Source organism: Podarcis tiliguerta (assembly GCF_965153285.1).
Source record: "Podarcis tiliguerta genome assembly, chromosome: 8".
Lineage (NCBI taxonomy): Eukaryota > Metazoa > Chordata > Lepidosauria > Squamata > Lacertidae > Podarcis > Podarcis tiliguerta.
Window position 1 is genome coordinate 82,832,379 of NC_139541.1, and position 18,741 is coordinate 82,851,119.

The 18,741-nt window shown below is 51.1% G+C and overlaps 1 protein-coding gene across 2 annotated transcripts in view; it reads left to right on the forward strand.

Annotated features, from left to right (window-relative positions):
- The window catches only part of SIPA1L3 (signal induced proliferation associated 1 like 3), a 115,022-nt gene that overhangs the window by 81,486 nt on the left and 14,795 nt on the right, over positions 1–18,741 (forward strand). For both annotated transcript variants that reach the window (XM_083454707.1, XM_083454708.1), the window contains exons 12-18: positions 726–877; positions 3,636–3,745; positions 3,837–4,225; positions 7,336–7,554; positions 10,380–10,542; positions 12,758–12,953; positions 14,892–15,035. In XM_083454707.1, the coding sequence (XP_083310833.1) occupies positions 726–877; positions 3,636–3,745; positions 3,837–4,225; positions 7,336–7,554; positions 10,380–10,542; positions 12,758–12,953; positions 14,892–15,035 (1,373 nt within the window). The remainder of the gene's footprint in view (positions 1–725; positions 878–3,635; positions 3,746–3,836; positions 4,226–7,335; positions 7,555–10,379; positions 10,543–12,757; positions 12,954–14,891; positions 15,036–18,741) is intronic.

Genomic DNA, 18,741 nt, shown 5'->3' on the forward strand with positions numbered 1-18,741 from the left:
ACCCTGGCATGCGCTGGGCCGCTTCGGGGAGGGCAGTGAAAGGGTTGAGCCAGGAAGGGGCAGCAGGCTGAGCTTGAGGTGCTGGCTGGCATCATGGCATGGTGCCTGAGAGAAGCATCCTCTGCCTTTCCCCAGGGATCTGTTGCTGCCACTTCATCCGGCCTGGTTGGCATTAGACGTCGGCTGGCACGCCTGGTGCAATGGGGACCCTCGCAGGGCACCAGTCACGGCCTCAGCACCCGGGCCCTGCGGCCACCTCTCCTTGCTCTCTCGCCTTCTGAAGCTGGAGAGAGGGGGAGGGTCTGGGGGGTGGGCTGTCCTTGCTGCCCCCTGCCCACCTGACTGGGGAAGAGGGCATCTTCTTCCTCTGGCCTGGCACTTGACTTGAGTCTTCCGCTGCAGCGCCTGCCCAGAGAGGTCTGGCCGTGGAGCGTTGCTGCTTTGGGGGGACATGTGGGGCTGGAGAATGGTGGTTAGGGGGCTGTATGCTGAGCCTCCATCTCTTTCTGGGCTGTGCCTCCGTTGCCTGGGCCACGGAACTGAGGAGCGCTACGCGTCTTCATTCCCCTCCCTCCCTCTCCTCCCCCCGCCACAAATTTGGTATTTTTAAAACCTGCTAATGAACGGGAGGCAGGCTGGGTGGTGTTACTCCCCCCCCCCCGCCTCAGTTTTCCTTCTTGAGCTGCCGCCTGCCTCATTCCTCCTCTCCTTTCTCTCTCTCCCAGTTCCACACACAGGTATGCAGCCCCACAAGCACAGCGGCCCCTGATGCCCTTCGACCCCCTCTATGCCCACGAGGCGGCCTCCAACGGCGACTCCTGCTCTTCCTCCGGGGGGGTGGCCAGCCAGGAGAGCACCATGGAGAGGCCCAAGCCTGGTAAGGGGGAGCGGGATTTCCGGGGGGGGGGGGCGGCGGGTTGTGGGACTGAGTTGGGCTCAGCCAGGGCCTTGTAGAGCCAGGCAGAGGCCCAGGCCAGGTAGATGATGATGATGATGATAATTTATTATTTGTACCCCGCCCATCTGGCTGGGTTTCCCCAGACACTCTGGGCGGCTTCCACAAAGACCAAAAATACACTAAGATGTCACACATTAAAAACTTCCCTGAACAGGGCTGCCTTCAGATGTCTTCTAAATGTCAGGTAGTTTGACATCTGATGGGAGGGCGTTCCACAGGGCGGTGCCACTACCGAGAAGGCCCTCTGCCTGGCTCCCTGTAACCTCACTTCTCGCAATGAGGGAACCACCAGAAGGCCCTTGGCGCTGGACCTCAGCGTCCGGGCAGAACAATGGGGGTGGAGACGCACCTTCAGGTATACTGGCCCCCCCCTTTTTTTTACCCTGGGGATAACTGAAGTCTTATAAATAAGTCAGTATATAAATAATTTTCACAAAAGCTATGCTGACAAATAATTTTATTTCAAGGCTTGAATCGTATCTGCATATAAAGACAAAATGGAAAATATAGATGAAAATGCTGACCGAGCCCCTTTTGGAATCAGAGGCCTATATAGCCCCCCCTCTGTCTGGGCCTGGGCTCAGCCCTTTATAGAATCGTAAAATTGGGAAGTTGGGCTCCCCAGAAGTCATCTAGCCTAACCCCTGCAATGCAGGAATCGCAGCTCAAGAAACCCTGACAGGTGTCTCATAGCTGCCTTTGGTGCACCTAGAGAGACCTGGGCCTTCTGAGGACGCAGCCATGGGGCAGGAGGGAGGGAGGTATTTGGGGCAGGCTTCCGGTGGTCCATCTAAGGATGCTGGGAGGAAGGGGGTGTTCACTTGCCTGCCGCCCCCCCCCCCCGGTCCCCTGCCGGCTGAGACTGCTCCCATGTGGGTGATTTGGGGATGTAACCAACCTCACAGGGTTGTTGTGGGGATAAAGGGGAGGGGAGGAGAACCATGTAAGGCACATTGATCTCCTTGGAGGGAAAGGTGGGATCTAAATGTGATAAATAATCCTCCGCCAGGGCCAGGGCCTTCTCAGTGATGGCCCCGACCCGGTGGAATGCTCTGTCCCATGAGACCAGGGCCCTGCAGGATTTAGCCTCCTTCTGTCAGGCATGTAAGACAGAGCTATTTTGCCTGGCTTTCCATTTGAACGCAGCCTGATCTTTTATTTCCCTTCTCTTCCTTCCCCCTCCCCTTTTTATGAATATTACCCGCTCTGGGATCCCACAGCTAATTCTCCCCTGATCTCCTCGCCGGCCCAAATGGGACTAATTTAGCCAGCTAGCCCTGGTGATCATCTAATGTTTATTGGATGGATTTTCCCCCTAAATTGATTTTTGAATTTATTGTTATTCACGTTTTATACTGTATTTTATGCTGTTTTTTGTTGCATCAATTAAGTGTTTTAAATTTGTTGCTAGCCGCCCTGAGCCCGGTTTTCTGCACTGGGAAGGGCGGGGTATAAATAAAAATTATTATTATTATTATTATTATTATTATTATTATTATTATTATTAATCATTCCTAGCTCTGTGCTGGCCTAGGAGTAGCCCATCCCATGAGGCCGAGGTGGCAGCACTTGCCCTGGCCTCTGGGCAAGGGAAGGAGGCTTCATGAGGGAAGCTCAGGCCTGTCATGCCCGCCCCCTAGCAGCGAGCCTCAGCGCCATCTCTCACGCCTTGGACCAGGCTGAAGGGTGCCCCTCTCACGGGACCCATCTGCGCTTCCGAATGCCAGCTTCTGGAAGCCGCAGGAGGGCCGAGGGTTTTGTGTTCGAATGCTGATTGCAGACTTCCCCTGGGCCTGATCTAGCAGCCAGAAATCCATTATTGGAAGTCACTGGGGCATGTGGCAGTCTGGTGTCATAGAATCATAGAGTTGGAAGAGACCACAAGGGCCATCGAGTCCAACCCCCTGCCAAGCAGGAAACACCATCAGAGCACTCCTGACATATGGTTGTCAAGCCTCTGCTTAAAGACCTCCAAAGAAGGAGACTCCACCACACTCCTTGGCAGCAAATTCCACTGTTGAACAGCTCTTACTGTCAGGAAGTTCTTCCTAATGTTTAGGTGGAATCTTCTTTCTTGTAGTTTGGATCCATTGCTCCGTGTCCGCTTCTCTGGAGCAGCAGAAAACAACCTTTCTCCCTCCTCTATATGACATCCTTTTATATATTTGAACATGGCTATCATATCGCCCCTTAACCTCCTCTTCTCCAGGCTAAACATGCCCAGCTCCCTTAGCCGTTCCTCATAAGGCATCGTTTCCAGGCCTTTGACCATTTTGGTTGCCCTCCTCTGGACACGTTCCAGTTTGTCAGTGTCCTTCTTGAACTGTGGTGCCCAGAACTGGACACAGTACTCCAGGTGAGGTCTGACCAGAGCAGAATACAGTGGCACTATAACTTCCCTTGATCTAGATGCTATACTCCTATTGATGCAGCCCAGAATTGCATTGGCTTTTTTAGCTGCCGCGTCACACTGTTGGCTCATGTCAAGTTTGTGGTCAACCAAGACTCCTAGATCCTTTTCACATGTACTGCTCTCAAGCCAGGTGTCACCCATCTTGTATTTGTGCCTCTCATTGTATTTGTGTTGCTGGGGCATGTGGCAGGCTGGGGTGTGTGTGTGTGTGTACAAGGGGCTGTTTCTGAAGGTGTGACTCCCGGCTTCCTTTGACCTTGGCAGAGCCTCTTTGGCACGTGCCGGCACAGCCCAGAGCGGCGGCACCATCTGGCAGCAAGCGGCCGAGCAGGCAGGAGGTGGCGGGCAAGGACTCTCCCAACCGGCACTCCAAGGTGAGCTGGGGTGGGTGCTGGCGGGGGGACCCCCTCCCCGCAGAGGCCTCCCCCTCCGCAGGCCTGACGCCCTTGCTCTCCCCGCTTCCAGGGCGAGGGCCAGTACTCCAGCAGCCATTCCAGCAGCAACACACTCTCCAGCAATGCCTCCAGCAGCCACAGCGACGAGCGGTGGTTCGACACGCCCGACCCGGCCGAGGCCGACCCGGACCCCCTTGCCAAGGGGGGCTCCAGCGACAGCGGCATCGACGCCACCAGCGCCAAGTCCTCCTCGCGCAGGGACAAGCCCGCCACCAAGGCCCCACCCCCCTTCAGCGGCGCCCTGCACGAGGCTGCGGGCAGCGGCAAGCGCAGGGATGCGTCCCCGGCCGTCGGCTCTGGCGGGCAGAGCTGGGGCTACCACGGCCCCAAGGCCTTTGGGGTGGGCTCAGGAGGGGCCACCCGGGGCGGCAGTGGGAACCACCACTTCAAGCAGCCAAGGTGAGCCCCCTCTCTCCCAGGTGCCCCTGCTAGAACTATAGAATTGTAGAGTTGGAAGGGAACCCAGGGCTCTGCAAGGCCTTCTTGCTCCTCCCTGTCCCTCTCGGATAACAGAAAGGATGGTGCTGTGATGATGATGATGATGATGATAATCATAATCATAATATTACTGTTATTTATACTATCCTGATAATCATATTATTATTATTATTATTATTATTATTATTATTATTATTATTATTATTGCAGTGGTACCTCGGGTTACAGATGCTTCAGTTTACAAACGCTTCAGGTTACAGACTCCGCTAACCCAGAAATAGTACCTCAGATTAAGAACTTTACCTCAGGATGAGAACAGAAATCGCTCAGCGGCAGTGGGAGGCCCCATTAGCTAAAGTGGTACCTCAGGTTAAGAACAGTTTCAGGTTAAGAACGGACCTCCAGAACGAATTAAGTTCTTAACCCGAGGTACCACTGTATTTATTTACAGTGGTGCCTCGCAAGACGAAATTAATTCGTTCTGCGAGTCTCTTCATCTAGCGGTTTTTTCGTCTTCCAAAGCAACCCTATTAGCGGCTTAGCGGATTAGCGCTATTAGCGGTTTAGCGGCTATTAGCGGCTATTAAAGGCTTAAGGGATTGGCGGATTAGCTGCTAAAAGGCTATTAGTGGCTTAGCGGCTTAGAAAAAGGGGGTGGGGAGCGGAAAAAAATCTCAAGAATCGCAAGACATTTTCGTCTTGCGAAGCAAGCCCATAGAGAAATTCGTCCTGCGAAGCGCATTGAAAAACGGAAAACCCTTTCGTCTAGCGGGTTTTCCGTCTTGCGAGGCATTCGTCTTGCGGGGCACCACTGTATTTGGTTTTTCAGATCAAGCTTTTACAGTCAATTATCCAACATACAACACAGAAACAAGATTTCAAAGGATCTCCTGGACTTCCCTCTTTATTTATTTATTTATTTATTTAACCCCCGATCCAACTGGGTTGCCCCAGCCACTCTGGGCGGCTTCCAACAAAATATTATAAACACAAGAAAGCACCAATCATTAGGAAGTTACAGGACAGCCTTGCAGGTGTCTTCCAAAAGTCAGATAGTTATTTATTCCATTGACATCTGAGGGGAGGGCATTAAGCAGGGTTTATGATGTTCTCGTTGTTACGATTCTGCATGTTTTTATATAGGCACAGCTATTCTGTTAACATTTAATTGTTTTCAACTATTGCTTTTCCCCTTCTGTTTGTGGCTGTTCTTACTTTAGCCGTCAGCCTCCTTAAAGTCCCCATGCGGGGAGAACAGTCGGATATGAACAAATACAATAATGATGATGCTTAAAACATGCACCGTGGAAAAACATGTTTTTAACCCTGCGCCACCCAATCTCCTTCCCCAAATCACCCCCAAATGGGCGCCCTAAAACAGCAGCCCCTCCTGCCCCCGGTGGCCATTCCACACAAGCACGCCAGGTCCCAGGTCTTTAACATCAGCAGTCAGGAGCTCTTAGCCCTGTTTTTCAGTTTGTTTGAAACTTAAACAGCTTATCTTGTATTCCTTTGTAAGTTTTTCTTTTTGTAAACTCTGGGAAACGTTTCAGCCCTGCTCTTGAGTTTGCTGGAAATCATTGAAAACCATTTAAGGTTTATAATGTTCTCTTAAATAGGGCTATGCTTAAAACTTGTCATTGAGGTTTTTATACCTTCTTTGTAAACTCAAGGAAGCGTCTCAGCGCTGCTCTTGAGTTTGCCTGATATCACTTAAAATCATTTAAGGTTTAAAATTCTTTATTTCCTTCTGAGGAAACTGATTAGTTCCGTGAAACAAGTTTTGTAGCCGGCATCTCGTTAAGTCTTTGGTTAATTTTTCCTTAATTTTTTAAATTTTTGTTATTCTATAGTCGATTACCTCTCGTTTCAGGGATTATCACGGCAATTCTTTGGTTTTGCTCTGTGTAATTTCTTGGTTCCCTAGCTGTCTTTTTTTCACAGGTCCCAGGTAGCAGCTGAATGAACACGACCCCTTTGGTCAGGTGGCCTCTCCCCACAGAACTCCTGCCCCCTTGCAAGCGAGCTGCATGTCTGTGTTGTAAACAAAAATTGCCCTTTTCCCCTTATGGGGTATCCAAGAGCCCATATAGAGTCCTTACGTAGGTTCCCTATTGGTAGGAGAGAATAACAGAGGCCAACCAGAGAATATTGAGAAGCAAAGCAGCTAGTAAGCCTGATCTTTATTGATCTGTTGCAACAGGGTGCCCCCCTCACCCGCAGGAGAGAGGAGGGACACAGAAAAGTGGTGTGCAAGGCCTTATAAAGACTTTTGAAATTGCCACCCTGTAGATCAAGACCACCCCCAGAAACATCATACATACATCACAGAAGGGGTGTAACTTAAGACCACCCCTCAGATACATCATCTCTACATCACAAAAAAGGCGGTCTTAAAACAGAAATTTGAATGTTGTTTTTCTCCTGTCTGGCAGGTTACTTGATTGGATATCCTGGGAAGCCTGGCCAGTCTTTTGTAATGATAAATACCGTATTTTTTGCTCTATAAGACTCACTTTTTCCCTCCTAAAAAGTAAGGGGAAATGTGTGTGCGTCTTATGGAGCGAATGCAGGCTGCGCAACTATCCCAGAAGCCAGAACAGCAAGAGGGATCGCTGCTTTCACTGCGCAGCGATCCCTCTAGCTGTTCTGGCTTCTGAGATTCAGAATATATTTTTCTTGTTTTCCTGCTCCAAAAACTAGGTGCGTCTTGTGGTCTGGTGCGTCTTATAGAGCGAAAAATACGGTACTTAGTTCCTGGTTCAGGTCACAGTCTCACACCCTATTCAAACACAGACATACACTTAAGACTCATATCTTAAATGTGCCCTTAAGACAGGATTTGAGAGGAAAGAGACAATGGGGAGGCTTTTCCACTTAGACCATGCAGAGAAAACATTTGGTCAGTTTAGGGATCAAAATGGCTTCAGGTCGGTCTTCCTGTGCTGATCTATGTACTTGTGCTTATGAACATTTCCATATATGCAAAGACCTCAAAATTCCTATCGCATCTCTGTCTGTGTCCCCAGCACCCTCCCCATAGTGAACTGAGCCTCCTCTCTGTTTTCCAGCAGCGGCAGGGCCACGTACCCCGCCCAGGCGTACAAGGCGCCCCCGGCTGATGCCACACGGGCCCCCCACATGCCGCAGTCCAGCTCCTTCCAGCTCTCGGCCTCCGTTCCCAAGTCCTTCTTCTCCAAGCAGGGCAGCAGGAACAAGCACCTCCCGGCCGGGTGGAAGAGGGGCGAGGAGACCCCCGCCAGGCCCACGGCCTTTGCAGACCCCAAGAAGTGAGTAGGGGGGCTGGCCTTCTCCTTCTGCTGGGGGGTTTGTGGAAAGAGGGAGGCGCATACGAAGCTGTTTGGGCGTGGGGGGTGGGCTGCTGGGGGGGGCAAGGAGCGCACCCCACCATGGCCAACCATGTGGCTCCTGAGGTTTTGCTTCTGGAAGGCCATTGAAGTCTGTGCGACTGCCATAAAACTTAGGGAACAAGCTGTACAGTAGTACCTCGGGTTAGAGACGCTTCAGGTTACAGACGCTTCAGGTTACAGACTCCGCTAACCCAGAAATAGTGCTTCAAGTTAAGAACTTTGCTTCAGGATGAGAACAGAAATCGTGCTCCAGCGGCAGCGGGAGGCCCCATTAGCTAAAGTGGTGCTTCAGGTTAAGAACAATTTCAGGTTAAGAACGGACCTCTGGAACGAATTAAGTTCTTAACCCGAGGTACTACTGTACAGTGGTGCCTCACAAGACGAAAAGAATCCGTTCCATGAGTCTTTTCGTCTTGCGGTTTTTTCGTCTTGCGAAGCAAGCCCATTAGCGGATTAGCGCTATTAGCAGTTTAAGGGCTATTAACGGCTATTAAAGGCTTAAGGGATTAGCGGTTTAGCTGCTAAAAGGCTATTAGCAGCTTAGCGCTTTAGAAAAAGGGGTTGGGGAGCGGAAAAAAACCTCAAAAATTTTCATCATTTTCGTCTTGCGAAGCAAGCCCATAGGGAAATTCGTCCTCTGAAAACGGAAAACCCTTTCGTTTTGCAGGTTTTCCGTCTTGCGAGGCATTCGTCTTGCGGGGCACCACTGTAGTACCAAAATGATTTAAGGTTTTTAATGACAATTTTAGGTTATATTTTAGTGGTCAAGATTTAATATATACTTTTAACTGCCGCTATATCTAAGTTGCCTTTGTTATACCCAATTGCAATTCAATGTATTCCTCTTGTGTTTATGGTTTTCCTGATATTGTAAGTGATCGAGAACTGGTCTGTGACCGTAATAATAAAATTCTATTCTAAGGCCAGTGAGGGACATGGGTGGCGCTGTGGGTTAAACCACAGAGTCTAGGGCTTGCCGATCAGAAGGTCGGCGGTTCGAATCCCCGCGACGGGGTGAGTTCCCGTTGTTTGGTCCCAGCTCCTGCCAACCTAGCAGTTCGAAAGCAAGTCAAAGTGCAAGTAGATAAATAGGTACCACTCCGGTGGGAAGGTAAATGGCGTTTCCGTGCGCTGCTCTGGTTCGCCAGAAGTGGCTTAGTCATGCTGGGCATGTGACCCGGAAGCTTTACGCCGGCTCCCTCGGACAATAAAGCGAGATGAGCGCCGCAACCCCAGAGTCAGCCACAACTGGACCTAATGGTCAGGGGTCCCTTTACCTTTACCTTTACCTTCCATGTTGTTGAGTTGTTACTATAGATTTTTGGGCAGACTGTTTGCAATATTGCAATGTAAAGGAACTATAATCCACAGATATAAGTCATTTGGCGATTGATCAGCCTTCACACAATCCCCCCCTCCGGGCGCTAGAAGGGGGGCTGCTAGACATCCATTCAGCCTTCTCTCTTGCTCATAATGAAAAACATCTGCAAACAGCTGCACTGTACATTGTCCCAAATTGTTATCTCAAGTCATTACAAAGTCAGCCAGCAAAAACTTCCTGCTTCCCTCAAAAAAGGGAGGAATTCTCATTTTTCTCTGCTGCGTCGCATTAACAAGTGCCATCTTGTTTCTTCTTTTATATTTATCAAGTCTTTCAAGTCTAAGTAAAGCTGCGCAGTTGAATACTTAATTATAAATAGAAGTCCATCTGCACTCTTTTTTTAAAAAAAGTAAGTTTCTTGATGAGGTTTGGCATAGAAAACCAATTGTAGATATTAAGAATAGAAAAAGGACGGACCAAACACCTCCATAATCCAAACGCCATCATGAGAATCTCTTTGAAGTCCGAGCTTAAACACCAGGGACTGTACAGTTCTGCAGGTTTTTCCTTAGTCTTCTTCGGTCCAGACGATGTCTGTTTGTTGTCCAAATCCAATTATGTTATCAAACAGATATTTCCGGCTATGAGAGTGATTTCAGAAAGTGCCAGCCGTGTCGTGCTCTGGGACCCAGTGTCCTGCCGCTTGCGCCTTGATGCGAGCTGACAATCTTGGACAATCTGCGAGTCTACACGACAGACCTCTCCCACCCTAGGGAGTCTGCCAGGGCTAATTACCCCCATATCAGCCCTGAATTACCGGCACGGCTGGGATCCGATCGTATGGGAGTCAGCCATTTCCCACCGCTGGAAACCAGAAGCCCTTTGCCCCTTCCTCTTTTAAAGCCACCCAAGTCGGTGACCCATTGCTGCCTCCTAGAATCATAGAATCATAGAGTTGGAAGAGACCACAAGGGCCATCGAGTCCAACCCCCTGCCAAGCAGGAAACACCATCAGAGCACTCCTGACATATGGTTGTCAAGCCTCTGCTTAAAGACCTCCAAAGAAGGAGACTCCACCACACTCCTTGGCAGCAAATTCCACTGTCAAACAGCTCTTACTGTCAGGAAGTTCTTCCTAATGTTTAGGTGGAATCTTCTTTCTTGTAGTTTGTATCCATTGCACCGTGTCCGCTTCTCTGGAGCAGCAGAAACAGAGCGTGTTACTCCTGTGGGAGGGAGTTCCACAGATTAACTCCGCTTGAAGGAGGACTTCCTTTCACCTGTGCTAAGCCTCCCAACGTTCCCTGAGTTCTACCGCTAGGAGAAAAACTTGCCTCCTGCAATGCTGCCTCTCCCCTAAGTGAAAAAGCCCCGAATTTTGCAGCCTTTTCTCTCCATCACCCCCTTTTCTCTCTTCCCCCAGGCAAGTGGACCTGAACACCAAGAACGTTTTTGGGCAGCCGCGGCTAAGGGCCTCCCTGCGGGACCTCCGCTCCCCACGCAAGACCTACAAGTCCACCATTGAGGATGACCTGAAGAAGCTGATCATCATGGACGGCGGCTCCGCCGAGCAGGAGAGAGATTTGGTGAGTTTGGGAGGAAGAGAGGCACTGGCAGCACGCAGAGTCCAGCAGACACTCAACTCACTGCGTGATTTGCCGTATTTTTCGCTCCATAAGACGCACCCGACTATAAGACACGCCTAGTTTTTAGTGGAGGAAAGGTGGAAAGCCCTGGTTTTTGTGGGATCAGCTCACGGTTGTGCATCTTCTTTTGCAAAGGGGAAAAGCCCCGTTTTTTTGAGGATCAGCTCAAAGTTGTTGAGCTTACTTTGCAAAGGGAAAAAATCCTGTTTTTATGGGCTTCAGCTTGCAGTTCTGCAGCTTCTTTAGGAAAGGAAAGGGAGCTGTTTTTACGGTTTCCAGACAAATACAGTGGTACCTCGGGTTACATACGCTTCAGGTTACAGACTCCGCTAACCCAGCAATAGTGCTTCAGGTTAAGAACTTTGCTTCAGGATGAGAACAGAAATTGTGCTCCGGCGGCGCGGCGGCAGCAGGAGACCCCATTAGCTAAAGTGGTGCTTCAGGTTAAGAACAGTTTCAAGTTAAGAATGGACCTCTGGAATGAATTAAGTACTTAACACGAGATACCACTGTAATCTAATCAGCCAGTCACACGTCACTGGGGAAACAAACAGCCTCTGTCTGCAGAACATTCAACAATGGAGGCCTGGGCAAGAGCCAGCGATCGACCACACATTCGCTCCATAATACGCACAGACATTTCCCTTTACTTTTTAGGAGGAAAATGTGCGTCTTATGGAGCGAAAAATACAGTACAGTGGTACCTTGGATTGCAAACGGGATCCGTTCTAGAGCCCCGTTCGCATCCTGAATGGAACGTAAGATGCGACGGCACATCTGTGTGTGCGCAGGTCGCGTTTTGCCGCTTCCGCACATGCGCGTGACATCATTTTGAGCATCATCGCATGCGCGAGCTGTGAAACCCGGAAGTAACGCGCTCCGTTACTTCCGGGTTGCCGCGGAGTGCAACCCGAAAGCGCTCAACCTGAAGCACATTCAACTCGAGGTATGACTGTACAGTGGTACCTCTGGATGTGAACGGGAGTCCCGTTCGCATCCTGAAGCGAACGTAACACGCGACTGCGCGTGTGCAGGTTGCATTTTGCTGCTTCCACGCATGCGCGTGACAACATTTTGAGCGTCTGCGCATGCGTGAGCAGCGAAACCCGGAAGTAACGTGTTCCGTTACTTCCGGGTCGCCGTGGAGCGCAACCTGAAAACACTCAACCTGAACCATATTCATCCCAAGGTATGACTGTACTTAGCGCACTTGCAGAATTGCACGGAGGTAGCAGGGAAATGAATAAATGGCGAGCTGGGGGGGCAGGAAGCAGGAGGGCCCAGCCTCTATTTCGTGCCACCTTCCCAGAGCCCAGGAAGCAAGGCGGGGCGATTAGGAAGCTCTTGGTATGAGTCACCCGCGTGATGCAGCAGCAAAGCAAGCGAATGCTATTTCAGGCTGCACCCACAGAAGTCTAATGTCCAGATCAAGGGAAGTCATCGTCCCTCTCTATTCTGCCTTGGTCAGACCACACTTGGAATACTGTGTCCAGTTCTGGGCACCACAATTTAAGGAGGATGTTGGCAACTGGAAGGTGTGCAGAGGAGGGTGACCAAGATGACCCACAGTGGCACGTCTGCGCATGTGCGGTTTGCAATTCGGCATTTCTGCGCATGTGCAAAGTGTGATTTAGCGCTTCTGCACATGCGAGACCGCCGAAACCCAGAAGCAACCCGTTCCGGTACTTCTGGGTTTCGGCGGTCCATAACCTGAAAAAACGCAACCTGAAGCATCTGTAACCCGAGATATGACTGTACATGAAGGGTTGTCGCATAGAAGGGGGGACAAGCTTGTTTTCCACTGCTCCAGAGGTTGGGATCTAAACCAAGGGGTTCCAATGACAGCAAAGGGAATTGTTTGCCAAAACTTTGGAAAGGCTTTTCTGAGCCATTTTGACAGTGGAACGGACTCCTATGGAGTTGTGCAGGACTCTCCTTCTTAAGCCCTCTGTCCACTGTAATTCCTGTCTTATTTCAGGGGGCTGGACTAGATGGCCCCAGGGTTCCCTTTTTGCTCTATGATTCCAGGTGATGCACTCTCCATCCTCTTTGCTCACGGGCCTCCCAGGAGCGTCTTTCTGGCCCCCGTGGGAGGAGGAGAGTCCCCGGTCTCAGCGGGTCTTTCCTCTGACTGTGTCTCTCTTCCTGCCCTCAGTCCCCCCAGAAGACCCTGCAGAGGACGCTGTCGGACGAGAGCCTGTGCAGCGGGAGGCGAGACCCCAGCTATGCCAGCGCCTACGGCTTTGAGCAGCCCCTGCCGGGGGACGTGCTCTTCACCAGCACCTTCAGCACCCTCCCCGTCCGGAAGCAGCACCCCACCCCCAGCAACGGGGGCCTCTCGGAGAGGAAGGGTGAGTTCTGCTTTGGGGGGGAGCATAATAATAATAATAATAATAATAATAATAATAATAATAATAGATTTTTATTTATACCCTGCCCTTCCCGGTTCATAAAACCGGGCTCAGGGCGGCTAACGACAAATTTAAAACAATTGTAGAAGCAGCATAACATACAGTATAAATACATGAATAATAATAATAATTATTTATTTATACCCCTTCCTTCCTGGTTCAAAAATTGGGCTCAGGGTGGCTAACAACAAATTTAAAACACTTAATGGTAGAAGCAGCATAAAATACAGTATAAAAACACGAATAACAATAAAATTCAAAATTCAGAAATCAATTTAGGGGAAATAAGCATCAGATAATCCCCAGGGCTAGCTGGCTGAATTGGTCCTACTTGGGCCAGCGAGGAGGCCAGGGGAGAATTAGCTGTGGGGTCTCAGAGCAGGTGATCTTCATAAAAGGGAAGGGGGAGGGAAGAGAAGGGAAATAAAAGATCAGGCTGAATTCACATTAAAGACCAGGCGGAATAGCTCTGTCTTACAGGCCCGATGGAAGGAGGTTAAATCCTGAAGGGCCCTAGTCTTGTGGGACAAAGCATTTCACCAGGTCGGAGCCATCACTGAGAAGGCCCTGGCCCTGGTGGAGGATAGTCTGACTTCCTCAGGGCCCGGGACCTCTAAACTATTGTTATTCATGGACCTTAAGGTCCTCTGTGGGGCAGACCAGGTGAGGCGGTCCCATAAATAAAATTCAAAGTTCAGAAATCAATTTGGAGGAAAACCCATCTAATAAGCATTAGATAGTCACCAGGGCTAGCTGGCTGAATTAATTCTGCTTGGGCCAGTGAGGAGGCCAGGGGGGAATTAGCAACTCTTCCCTCCCAGGGTTTTAGAAGCATTCACTGCCTCCGACTGTGGAGGGCAGAGCGGAGCCAACCTGGCTGGGAGCCCACCAAAGGCCTCTCCTCCTTTGTGAATTTGCCCAACCCTCTTTTTTTATAGACATCCAGGTGTCTTCATTGCCTCCTGTGGCAGGGAGTTCCACAGTTTAACTCTGTGCTACGTGAAGGAGGACTTCCTATTATTATTATTATTATTATTATTATTATTATTATTATTATATTAAATTTGTATACTGCTGTATAAAGGAGGCTTTCCTTTTATCCGTTCTGAATCTTCCAACATCCACCTTCCTTTGGATGTCACGGGTTCGAGCACTGGGAGGGGAGAAAAGCTTTTCTCTGTTGGCTTTCTCCCGGCCAAGCATCCTTTTAAGCCTCCCCCGTCTATTGTGAGACAAAGAGGGGGACCCCCCCCCCCGAGGCAAGGTGGTGTACGTGGTTCACCCCTCCTCTAATCCCCATAACAACAACAGGAGAGGCAGCAACTGGCCCCAAAGCACCGCCCCCCATGAGCTTTGTGGCCATGTGGCAGGATTTGAACCCTGGTCTGTCCCGGGGCCTACTTGGCACTGGCTCCCCAGAGCCCCAGAATCTTCTGCTGACTGGAGAAGCTGTGTCTTGGCTCTGGTTCCACCTGGTGGGGGGGCCTCCAAACCGGGCGCGCTTGGCATGGAGGGTGGTCTTGTCAGTGGCGTAGCGTGGGGGGTGCAGGGGGGGCCGGCCGCACCGGGCACAACATCTGGGGGGGGGCGCTCGCACTTGCAGCTCTCTGCCCCTACCCGGCTCACTCTCTCTCACTGCAGTGCTGGCTGTGCGAATCCGATCCAAGCCGCCGGGTCGCCGCCCACTGTGGAGGGGAGGGTGCCAGGCGTGCGGTGTGGAGAGAGAGCGAGGGACTATCTGGGGGAGGGACAGTGCAGCGGGGGGGGGGGCGCAAATTACTTGCCTTGCCCCGGGTGCTGACAACCCACGCTACGCCACTGGGTCTTGTCTGGGGAGACATTGGCAGCCGCCTTACGAGGCCATTGCTCTCCCTGCAGGCGCCATTTCGGCCTCTGAGCTCTCCTTGACGGATGTGCGGGAAAAGCCTCTGCGGCGCATTGACCCGGGCCTGATGCCCCTTCCAGACACGGCTGCCGGCCTGGAGTGGTCCAGCTTGGTCAACGCAGCGAAGGCCTACGAAGGTAGGGAAGGCCGGTGGCGAAAGCGCTGGAGCCTCCTGCCCACTGCCCCCTCTGCCTCCCTAGGGAGCGTTGCCAGATGCCAGCATGTGGAAGTGTTTGCCAGGGGGTCTCCGGGGGGGGGCTTGACCCTCCTTGCACTGGGGCAGAGGCTCCCCGCGGCCTGTGCTTGGCTGGCGCAACTTACTAGTCCTCAGTGAGGCCGGCTGCTGGGTTCTCTTCCGGGAGCGGCTTGTGGCCTTGCCAGGCTCCTGGCTGCAGCTGAACACCTTCTTTCGTGAATTACTTTTATCTCCCAAAATTTACATGCCGCTTGGTTGTTGGCAAAAAAGATGAAAGCGTAAGATTGTCACTTGAGAAAAGCTAAGAGCAATGATTTAAGACTTTCAAAACGTTTGAATGACAGTAGACTAAAAGACGCAAAAGAACTTTCCAAGCAGACTCGGCTAAGCAGGAATATGGTTTTAGCTGAAAGCAGTGCAGTGAGGTCAAAAGGCAGGGAGTTCCGTAAGGTTGATTTCTTACCACTGAGGGTCAGGGATGAATTATGTGGCCCCTGTCACAGGGCCAGTTGCACCCATGGAAGCAGTCGAGTGGGTGCACAGCTCAACTGGACCCATGTTGTTAAGTGTTAACAGCTGCGTGCTTCCTGCCTTGCAGGGGGTTGGACTAGATGGCCCTTAGGGTCCCTTCCAACTGCAGTTCTGTGATTCCATCAGCTGAACTAGGAGGCTTGTGGCTCTTTCTGGGCGCCTCTCTCACATCATTTTGAGAGCCTGGGAGGGGAAGAAGGGGCGTCCCCAACTCTCAGGAAATAATAATAATAATAATAATAATAATAATAATAATAATAATAAATTTATTTATACCTCGCCCTCCCCAGCCAAGACTAGGTTCAGGGCAGCTAACACCAGGTATAAAACAATTGATTGAAAGACAACTTAAAAGCAAGATTAAAATACAGTGGTGCCTCACAAGACGAAAAGAATCCGTTCTGCGAGTCTCTTCGTCTTGCGGTTTTTTCGTCTTGCGAAGCAAGCCCATTAGCGGATTAGCGCTATTAGCGGCTTAGCGGGCTTAGCAGATCAGCTGATAAGCGGCTTAGCGGCTTGGGAAAAAGGGGGGGGGAGGGAAAAAACCCCCGCAGGAACTCGCAAGACATTTTCGTCTTGCGAAGCAAGCCCATAGCAAATTCGTTTTGCGAAGCACCTCCAAAACGGAAAACCCTTTCGTCTAGCGGGTTTTCCGTCTTGCGAGGCATTCGTCTTGCGGGGCACCACTGTACAACATTAAAATGCAACCACATTTCAATGGAAACTCAAATCAAAAACTTTTTGGGGATGAAAATGTAAAATCTTCACCAAGGCCAACTATCCAGACTGGTCCTACGTGGGCCAGAAAAAAAGCCAGGGAAGTCCCAAATAGGAGTTGAATCACAGAAGGAGAAAGGAAAAAGGAAAGAGTGGAAGGGGATCAAGTTGATTCCAAGCCAAAGGCCAGGCGGAACAACTCTGTCTTACAGGCCCTGCGGAAAGAAATCAGATCCTGCAGGGCCCCGGTCTCATGAGGCAGAGCGTTTTACCAGGCTGGGGCCAGTGTTGAGAAGGCCCTGGCTCTGGTTGAGGCTAATCTGACTTCCTTAGGGCCCGGGGCCTCTAGGGTGTTGCTATTTATGGACCTTAAGGTCCTCCGTGGGGTATACCGCTCCAGTTTTGCTTAATGGGGAGTTTCCTCCCGCCTCTCCTTGTTGCCTTCTTGGCAGTGCAGACCCGAAGCTGTTGCTTGCAGAAGGCGTCTCGCTTGCAAAGTCAGGTGGAGGACCAAGGTGGAGACAGAGAACTCCAGACCCCTCAGGGCCTGCCAGGGCAGCTCTAGGGATCTCTTAAGTCAGGGGTGTCCAGCAGGTTGATCGTGATCTACCGGTTGATCGCGGGGCGTCCCTAGTCGATCCTGGTCGATCGCGTGACCCCAATTCCCCCCCCCCAAAGAGAGCTCGACAACTCTGGTCAATCCAATGAGTAGATCACCGCCAGTTTATTTATAGCGGGAGTAGATCACAGTCTCTTGGAAGTTGGGACACCCCTGTCTTAAGTCATGCGTTGCTGAGTTCAGGGCTGGATTCCCGGAAGCGTCAAGTCAGTGCAGAATGCTGACGAGAGCAAGGCCTGAAACCCCCTTTGCTGGGATATCTACACTGGAGGCCCATTTGCTCCTGGGTCCATGTCAAGGTGTTACTGTCCATATAGGAAAAGGTAAAGGTAAAGGGTACCCCTTGCCCGTACGGGCCAGTCTTGACAGACTCTAGGGTTGTGCGCCCATCTCACTTAAGAGGCCGGGGGCCAGTGCTGTCCGGAGACACTTCCGGGTCACGTGGCCAGTGTGACATCGCTGCTCTGGCGAGCCAGAGCCGCACACGGAAACGCCGTTTACCTTCCCGCTAGTAAGCGGTCCCTATTTATCTACTTGCACCCGGAGGTGCTTTCGAACTGCTAGGTTGGCAGGCGCTGGGACCGAGCAACGGGAGCGCACCCCGCCGCGGGGATTCGAACCGCCGACCTTTTGATCGGCAAGCCCTAGGCACTGAGGCTTTTACCCACAGCGCCACCTGCGTCCCCATATAGGAAAAACCCCTCAACAAATTGGGACCAGTTTACCTGCACGGTGGCCTTCGCCCATCTATGCCCACTCAGCCACTTGGATCAGCAGAACGGGCGCTGCTGCAGGTGCCAGGTAATGCCTGCTGCACCTGTGTAAGGGCTTGGTTGTTCCTAGTCTGGCCACACCTGCACTCTGGAACCCCCCGCCTTTTGATACCATGCAGTGTGTCCCTTCCTTTTGGGTGCCTATTTAAAACACATCCTTGTTTAGACAAGCCTCACCCAGGTGCTTAGAAACCTGGCGTGAGCTTGGACCTGTTTTTAGTCTATTTCGTCTTTCTGTTTATATTAAACAGAAAGATGAAATTTTATGCTTTTATCTTTTCTTTTCTTTGAAGGTTTTTGTTTTGCGATCAAGCCGCGTGTAAATTTCCTGAAATGAAAAAAAGAAAAGAAAAACAACCCGAATGAATAACTGTGGTTGGATCTGTGAAAGAGGCACTGAATTTGGATTTGGGGTGGGGGAGTGAGTTTCCTTGAAAAAAATGAAAGAAAAATCCCAGTTGCTCTGCTTGCCGTCTGCCTTGGGCTTAGCCTTCCCAGATACTCCCCCCCCCCTTCTTCCTGGTCTCCAGCATCCCAGATTAGCCCCCACCCCTGCTGGCCTCTCAGCTGAGCCTCTTGTCTGCAAAGCCCCGGCCCCCTTCTGCCCCAGCACTTCCATTTCAGATTTAATTTGCACACTGCTTCTCCATAATGCACAAGCCGGAAAATGCAATAAAACGTCGAGGATTGCACTCTTTGTAGCTTCCGATCCAGTGCACAGAAATTTATTTTTAAATGAACAACATCAAACGGAGCAACCCTTTCGAAAACCCAGATATCAAAAAATTGCTTGCAGAAATCGGTAGAGGAGCAACGGCCGTGTCACAATACGTCAAAATGCCACCGTGGGTTGCGAGTGACCCGGGTGAGCCCCTGAGCAGCTTGGGGGCGCCCTGAGCCCCCTCCCCACTCCCTCTCTGGCCCCCCCTGGACGGCCGCTTTCATTTCTAGCCAGGCAAGCTAATGAGGACCTGGCTGCGGTTTCTGCCCCGGGGGAGCTGCCTGCC